The sequence below is a fragment of the Mandrillus leucophaeus genome, unplaced genomic scaffold (assembly GCF_000951045.1).
Source record: "Mandrillus leucophaeus isolate KB7577 unplaced genomic scaffold, Mleu.le_1.0 Scaffold123, whole genome shotgun sequence".
Taxonomy (NCBI): Eukaryota; Metazoa; Chordata; class Mammalia; order Primates; family Cercopithecidae; genus Mandrillus; species Mandrillus leucophaeus.
This window is the reverse complement of record NW_012100654.1, coordinates 4,203,570-4,212,333: the sequence shown is the minus strand read 5'-3', so window position 1 is coordinate 4,212,333 and position 8,764 is coordinate 4,203,570. Positions and strand designations below refer to the sequence as shown.

General features: G+C 48.6%; 1 protein-coding gene across 1 annotated transcript in view; it reads right to left on the bottom strand.

Annotated features, from left to right (window-relative positions):
• SEMA5B (sema domain, seven thrombospondin repeats (type 1 and type 1-like), transmembrane domain (TM) and short cytoplasmic domain, (semaphorin) 5B) overlaps positions 1-8,764 on the bottom strand; it is a 69,342-nt gene that overhangs the window by 48,056 nt on the left and 12,522 nt on the right. Inside the window, 1 exon segment of the mRNA XM_011971616.1 lies at positions 6,046-6,207. Coding sequence (XP_011827006.1) covers positions 6,046-6,207 — 162 coding nt within the window.

Below are 8,764 nucleotides of genomic sequence, written 5' to 3'. Positions count from 1 at the left end.
AGCCTACCTGAGTAGTCATCTTCTCTTCTTCTTTTTCTTTTTTTTTTTTAGACCCTGTCTCTAAAAAAACAAAGGACGTGACCTTTAGCCATATGCTGAGGTAGGTGGAACCTGGGACGTTGAAGATGGAACCAACTCCGTTCTGTCTACCTCCAGACTCCTTTCCTATGCTTGCTGTGTCTCTTGTTTCCTTCTCTGCAAAATGGGGAGAATAATAACACCCAGCTCACAGCTGTTGTGGAGATGAAATAAGTTATTTTTGTCTAACAGGCCTAGAACAGCATCTGCCACAAAGTAGGCATTGTATAAGTGCTATTATTATTATTATGAGCAAATAATACACTCCTAACTAGTTTAAGTCCTTGCTTTTCACATCTCGATTATATTAACTAAATATAATTCATATCCCATACACTTTGGTTTCTCATACATACAACCAAATACTCCCAAGACAAACAGAAACTTCTATTTCTAACACATCTGTCTGATTTGATGTTAAAATAGTTCCAGAAGTTCCCACCAGCAGTGCATAGCCAATCCAATTATCCTGAGGGTTGTATAGTATCATAGAAAGCCCTGAGCTTGGGAGGCTGCCCTACCTGGTTGCAAACCTTGGTTTCATCACCTGTGAAATAAGGTTAATAGCTTCTTGCTTAGAGAGAATGCTTTGATACACCCAGAACTAAGTCTGGTACCGAGTAGGCTCTTTATGAAATCCAATTCATATTTTAGTTTACTAGTAATATGTAAAACATATTCCACTAGTTACCTAAGTATCTGTTCATTCATTTATACAATACTTCACTGAGCATTTACTGAACACCTGCTATGTGCTGGGCCCTGTATAGATGAGAAAGTGGGGAGGAGGGAGGTTCACAAGACAAAAGCATGGTCCTTGCCTTCAAGGAGCTTACAGTCTAAAAGAGGAGAGAAGACATGTCTCCAGTGAGCAGAGACAGCAACCCATGGCCCGGGGTCTGGATGGGGAAGGGGGCACAGAAGGCCCGTGCCTTGCCCTGCCTCAGGCCTGCTTGGCACTGGAGCTGGGGGCAGAGTGCTCTAGGAGTGGGAGAGGGGAGATGCAGCACCAGCTGACTCCTGCTATTTTGGGAAATCTTCAGCAGCGAAGAAAGCATTTTCCCAAATCTTTGGCCAGAGTTTCTCTTGCCTTCTCTCCCGCTGCTGTCCCAGTTCCCTGTGGGTCCTGGGTTTGGGGTCACTCTAATGGTGCCTGGAGGCGTGTGAATGCACGTGTATGTGTGTGAGAGAATGCACGCCCACGCACATGCCCCCTGAGGCCTCCCCGCCTTGTATGGGACTTCTTCTGGGCTCATTTTCCCAGCACAGAGATTAGGAAGAGGGTTTGCTGAAACAGGCGGAGGGGGTGAAATTGGCGAGTGACAGTGAAGGAGCGCAGAGAAGTGGAGGCAGGAGCCAAGGCCAGAGCAATCAGGAGGCCCACAGCTACAGAGTGACCCATGCCCTCTGCTCAGGGGCAAAGGACGACGGAGACAGAGGCGAAGAGAGTGAGTATAAGAGCTGAATTCTCCACAGAGCCCAAACTGGCCTCCTAACAGGCGCCCCCTGCACAACTGAACCCTCCCCCATTTTCAGAGAGGAGACTACCCAGACCACTCTGGGGTGGGTAGCAGCTGAGTTGCCACACTGGCATCATTCCATTCAGCAGGAGGATGCATCGGGCCCGGCCCTCCTGCAGGGTCCAGCAAGATGGATGCATGGGTAGAGCAGCAGGCAATACCCTAAAAGGGAAAAGACGCCCTGGGAAAGTGGGTGACGGGCTGCAGTCAGGAGGGCGGCTAAGAGGCCTCGTGTAGAAAGCGGAGCTCTCTTGAAGAGAACAAGGGTGGAGCTTCCCCAGCCACCAGGGGCGAAGAGCATTCCAGAGGGCACAGCAGGGGAAAGACTTGGCCCTGGCCTATCCTTGGACAATCTGGAGAAGCTGGTGGAGGGAGGCAGAGAGGGAGTTGAGTCTGGAAAGGAGGACCGAGGCCAAATTACAGTGAGACTTGAGCACAAACCTAAAGATTCAGGAGGTCTCCGTCTGCTGAAGAGGACTTGTGGCTAGTTTGGGACAGTACAAAGATGTGGTCGGGTCCGTGCATGCTTTGGGAAGTTTGGTGGCAGTGAGCAAGGGGACAGGTGAATTAGAGCAGGCCATTTATCAGCAGGGCAACTGTAGACATTGGGAAGCTGGTCTTGCACCCAGAATGCAGCTAGATCTCAGTCCCATTTGCACCCTTGTGGAGAATTCCCCAATCCAACTGCGGTGCTTGGCTCCAGACAGAAGCGGGGAGAATGAGGGACCAGGTTGGAAGTCGTGTGGCCCACAGAGCTGCACCCAGGCAGGAGCAGCACGGCCACTCATACTGCGGCCGACAAGGAGGTCCTCTCCAGGGTAACCTCAGACCTCTTTTCTTTTTAGTGAAAAAAACCATGAAAGGGTGTCATCAGGAAGAAAAAGACAACTTACAACCCTAAAAGATGAGGGCTTGAGTACAAGTGCCTGGAGCATATTGACAGCATGCTAGGCACTGTGCTAAGTACGCTCTTTCCCCTGCAGGATCTCACAGCAGCTTTGCAAGAAGGCCGAGGGATGCCCACATAAGCATCATTCTTGAAGCTGAGGCACTTGCCCAAGGTCCCCCTGCCACTGCCAGTGAAGCTGGGATTTGAATCCAAGACTGTCTGATGCACAAGCCCACACCCTAGGCCGCTACACTCACCATCCTCCCTGGAGGACAAACTGGCCCCAGCCCTATCGTTGCATTCCACAGCCCTGGCTCCACACGCTCTCCAAGCGGCCCTCCCAGTTTAATTTGGTTTTCTGAGTTGGCTTCCTTACTAGGGAGAGTGCTTTCTGGCTATAAATTATTCAGCTGACTTCCTGCTGCACACCAGCCTCCTGTGAGTTTGGGCTGTGGGAGGCAGGTTTTCCGGGTCCTGAATGGCTCCGGAGAAATTCTAGAGGTTCCAGATGGACAGGGCAGAGTCTGGAGCCCCGAGCCCAGCGTGATGACAGCCACCTGGCAGCTTCCCCCAGCCCAGGCCTGACAGCCAGGGGCCAGGGTGGGTGGGAAGGAAGGCGATGCTTCCTTTACTCTCCACCTCCAGCTCAGTACATGAGGATCTTTGGGGAAGGGGATTCAGGCCGGTCCTCTTTCCTGAGTCCCCTCCATCCTTGCCTCCATTCAAAGTCTCCACTTGGCTGCCTGCCTGGGAAAGGGGGAGAAAAAGAGAAGGAAAATAAAAGAAGAGGAAATAGAGGGGAAACCAAGAGCAGGGAAGAATGTGTACTGTCTGCAGTTTGGCAGGGGGGGAAAGGCATTGTGGAGGCAGCCCTCTCCTGCCCCTGCCCAGGGCCACGAATATGGTGGCCCCGCAGCGGGCTTCTCCGTGGGGGCGATGAAGGCATCTTCCCACCCACCCATCACTCACCACTTGGGGGGCCAAGCTTAGCCCAACTCAGCACAAAGATAAGATTGAGATGCAGATGCCTTCCCATTGCTCTGAATAGAGCAGATTGGATACGGATTTTCCTCTTTTCTTCCCTTTAAGACCATCTGGGGGACTGGGGCCCAGAGGGAAGGTTTGGACCAGAGCGGGGAGGGTTAGGGGGAGGAAACCCTTCCTAGCACTTTTCAGCTCTAAAATCTGGGGGGTGAGGGTATGGGGAGCCTCTCCTACCCCAACTCCCTTGCCCTCTCCCAGTGGCAAGTTCATCCCCTGCCTCTGCTTTCTGCAATCTGGGTTGAGTTCTTCTCTCCTCCATATATTCCTAGAAACCTCCAAGTCACGCGTGTGTGTCATGAGTGTTCCGGCAGTCCTCCCTGCAGTCCCACCTACATCCCTCCAGCTGCAGTGGGGAAGATAACAGGAACAAGGTGATGACCGAAAGTTTAACAAGAAGGACTCTGACACAGATCACATGGTTCAACACTGTACTTTATAGATGAAGAAACTGAGGATGGGAGGAGAGAGCAAGACTGGGCAGGGAGCTCACAGCAGAGACTAAGTAATAGCAGGATCAAGTAACAGTGACAACAATAATAACAATGTTATTATGTACCCAGAAGTGTTCTATGCTCTTTATATTATGCCACTTAATCCAAACAATAACCCTGTGAGGCGGGTATTATAATCATCCCCATTTCATGGATGGGAAAACTGAGGCACAGACCAGTAAAAAGTAACTTGCATGAGGTCAAACTTGTAAAAGCTGGATTCAAACCCAGGCAGTCGGGCTCAGGAGTCTGCCCCTTACTCAATGCCAGCACATCACACAGGACTCAGCCATTTAGAAAATGACATTATTTGACATAGCAATGTGGGTAGAGCTCAGGCCACTCCAGGGAATGTTTGCAGATGGCGAAAACCTCTTAAACATGGTCTATAATCTGCTGTATTTGTGATCATAGAGACTAGTCTTGCTCCTATGAACAGAGTAAGTCAACACATGGTAAGCATTGAAAACAAGAATACAACAAGAATGTTTACATCACTTGGGAAAACAAAGTGTGAACATCATGAGGGCAATTGTGTAGAAGACAGGCATGTGGAGGAAGATGGACCAAATGCATGCGCTAAGAGCGTGCAATCATCGGGGAGAACCAGGCCCTTGCCTCATAGAGTAGCAGTGTGGCTTAAACAAAATAAGGTGAATAGCATGTTTGGTTCATGCCTTGCACAGATTAGCATTACAAATGGTGGTGGTGGCTTCACTAAGGTAATATGATGACTAGGATTTTGTTTTTATTTACCAAACATTCTGTAATGTTTTATTGTTTTTGCAAGGAAAAAGAAAACAAAGGAGACTTGCCTACTTTAATTGCTGAAATTAAATGCTAAGGATGTCACCAGACGCAAATCAAGCTTATCTATTCATTAGAGCAGCCTCCTTTTCCTCCTCCCCATGGGCAGGCTCTCTCCGTGGAAACATTTCACTATCAGATACTCAGTTGCGGCATAAAATGAAAACTGCATTTGAAAACATGCCCACAGCTCAAAAACAGGCAGCAAATCCAACTAAAGGCCTGGATTTTCTTGGGATTTCCAGCATAAATTCAGTTGCTCAGCATAAACCTTTGTGGGGAGGGCCCATTTCTGCTCACTTCCTCCAGTAATGTTCCTCACATCCAGAGAGTTAGTTCTCTGTAATTCAAAGAGCTCCTACAGAGATGGATGGTGGTGATGGTTACAGGACGGTGTGAATACTTAATGACACTGAACCGCATAACTTGAAAATGGTTAAAATGGGTTGGTGGGAATGTAAAATGGTGCAGCCGCTATGTAAAGCAATCTGGCGGTTCTTCAAAAAATTAAACATAGAGTTACCGTATGATCCAGCAACTCCACTTCTGGGTATATACTCCCAAGAATCAGAAGTAGGATATTGAAGAAATATTCCTACACATGTTCATAGTAGTATTGTTTACAATAGCCAAAAGGTGGAAGTAACCCAAGTGTCCATCAACAGATAAATGGATACATGAAATGTGCAAGATATATACAATGGAATATTATTCAGCCTTACAAAAGGAGGAAATTCTGACACACGCTACAACATGGATGGCCCTTGAGGACATTATGTTAAGCGAAGTAAGCCAGTCACAAAAATATAAACACTGCATGATTCCATTTATATGAGGTACCTAGAATAGTCAAATCCATGGAGATAGAAAGTAGACTGGTGCTTGCCTGGGGCAGAAGGAAGCCGGAGTTATTGTTTAACGGGTGTAGAGTTTCAGTTTTGCAAGATGAAGTGTTCTGGAGATGGAGGGTGGTGATGGCTGCACAACCATGTGAGTGTACATACTACTGAACCATGGACTTAAAAAGAGTTAAATGGCCAATTTCATGTTATATATATGTTACCATAATTTTTAAAAAGGAAGAGCTGCTCAAACACAGTGGACTGAGGTCTTAGGAGGTATGCTGATGATACCCCAGATGAGGGGGTCTTCTCCCTGCTCTCCCCTCAGTCTGGTACCTGCTGCAGCCCCCTTACACTCCCCTGGGCACACTTACCCCTGACCAGTGAGAGAAGCCAGCCCCCTACTGTCCATCCACACCTTAGCTGTTGGGCTGGGGTATCAGGTGGCCCAGGGACGAGGTGGTGGGCAACAGGAGACGGAGTGAAGCCTCAAGGCATCCAAGAGACGCAGGCCAGGCACCAGCTGGAACCACTCACTGAAGGGGGAGAATTTTGGGTGAGTCATGGATACATGATGAACTAGGCAAAAGACATGAGGTCAGATATGAGGCCAGACAGCCCCTGGGACCACATGGTTGCTGCTGTGTTTGTTTCTTGGTGCTGCTTTAACAAATCACCACAGTAGTGGCTTGAAACAAACTTTTTTTTTTTTTGGAGACAGGGTCTTGCTCTGCTGCCCAGGTTGTAGAGCAGTGACACAATCACAGCTCCTTGCAGCCTGGACCTCCTGGGTTCAAAAGATCCTCCTGCCTCAGCCTCCCAAGGAGCTGGGACAACAGCCTGCACCACCATACCTGGCTAATTTTTAAATTTTTTTGTAGAGATGATATCACTATGTTGCCCAGGCTGGTCTTGAACTTCTGGCTTCAAGTGATGTTCCTGCCTCAGCCTCCCAAAGTGTCCTCCTGTCTCTCTCTCTCCAAAGAGACTACAAGCATGAGCCACCACACTGGGCCTAAAACACACATGTATTATCTCATGCTTCTATAGGTTAGAAGTCCAACATGGGTCTCAGTGGGCTAAAATCAAGGCATTAGCAGGACTACATTCCTCAATGGAGGCTCTGGGGGAGAATCCATTTCTTTGCCTTTCCCAGCCTCTAGAGGCTGCCCACATTTCATAGTTAAAGCCAGCCACATTGCAATCTCTAACCCTTCTTCCACTGTTACCTCTCCTGTGGACCACAGCTGGGCAAGATTCTCTACTTTTAAGGATCCATGTGATTACATTGGGCCCATCTAGATCATCCAGGATAATCTCCCTACCTCAAGGTCCTTGACTGAATCACATCTGCAAATTCCCTTTTGCCTCATAAGGCACCATATTCACAGGTTCTACGGATTAGCACATGGACATCTTTGGTGAGCCATTAATCTGCCTGCCACAGCCACCCTAGGGACTCCCGCTCAGTCATTCCCACATGGCAAACACATTTCTGGCATCCAGAGACTCATCTGTGACTGAATTTCTGAAGAAGGAGTAGCAGCCGGTAAATGGATCCCAGTAAGTCATGGTCACATGGTCTCAGGGAAGAAGGAGCTACTGCTAGAGGAACATCAGGAAGCCGGACACGCAGGCCCAGGGGGCGGGGAAGACGGAGGAGCAGAGATGTGGAGACGACAGGCACAGGAAAAGCGAACAGGGTCTGTCCCATGAGAAAGAGGACAGCCATAAAATAGAAAGAGGGAGATTGCGGGAAGACCTTCCAGGTGAACTGCACTCCAACAAAAAGAAATTCATCAACACCAGCACACACGGTGATTATTATTCACTTCCCAAAAGGATTTTCCAAAGTGTTCTTTAAGTAATGAGTTCCACTGTGTTCTTAGAATAGGATTTACACCCAATTTTTCAGTAACACATAAAGGGACGCTTGTAAATCTATGGAAATGAAGTGAGACCAGTAACATCTGCTGCCTTGCTTTCTGTGCTGGTGGTGTCAGAGGGAGACAGAAAGAACCACAGACTGGGGTGATGGGCTCAGACTCTGCCCCAGCTTCCTCAACCCCCTGGCCCCCCATGAAAATTATCCTATTTAATGCACACACCGCCCTTACTCTCATTTCACACATGTATAAACCAAGGCTAGAGAGGTGAGGGAAAAGTCACAATGGGTGGCTGCAGGTCAGGTCTGGCCCAAGGGCACTCTGACTCCAAAGCCCCGTTCTTTTAGCCCCTCACAGAGAGCAGAGACTTTTCAGGGTGGCAAAGAGTCGTGTGTGTGTCTGTGTTGGTCACAGAAGCTGCATCTCTCCTACACGCTCAAGGAGATGAGCAGACAGCACCAGGGGCCATTGCTTACCTAGCGGGGCATTTCTGGGATGCTAATGAAACTTTCAGTTAGAGACCAAGCCTTTCTTTCTAAAGTTATTAGAAATAAGAATCCGAACTGACCGGGTGCTGTGGCTCATGCCTGTAATCCCAGCACTTTGGAAGGCCGAGGTGGGCAGATCACTTGAGGTCAGGAGTTCTAGACCAGCCTGACCAACATGGTGAAACCCTGTCTCTACTAAAAACACAAAAAAATTACCAGGTGTGGTGGCTCGTGCCTGTAATCCCAGCTACTTGGGAGACTGAGGCAAGAGAATCACTTGAACCCAGGAAGCAGAGGTTGCAGTGAGCCCAGATCGCGCCACTGTACTCTAGCCTGGGTGACAGAATGAGACTTCGCCTCAAAAAAAAAGAAAAGAAAAAAAAGAATCTGAAAGAGGCCAAAAGGCTGTGATATAGGGCCAGGCATAGTGGCTCATGCCTGTAATCCCAGCACTTTGGGAGGCCAAGGTGGGCGGATCACGAGGTCAGGAGTTTGAGATCAGCCTGGCCAACATGGTGAAACCCTGTCTCTACTAAAAATACAAAAATCAGCTGGGCACGGTGGTGGGCACTTGTAATCCCAGCTACTTGGGAGGCTGAGGAGGAGAATCACTTGAACCTAGGAGGCGGAGGTTGTAGTGAACCAAGATCATTCCATTGCACTCCAGCCTGGAAAACAGAGTGAGTCTCTGACTCAAAAAAAAAAAAAAAAAAAAAAAA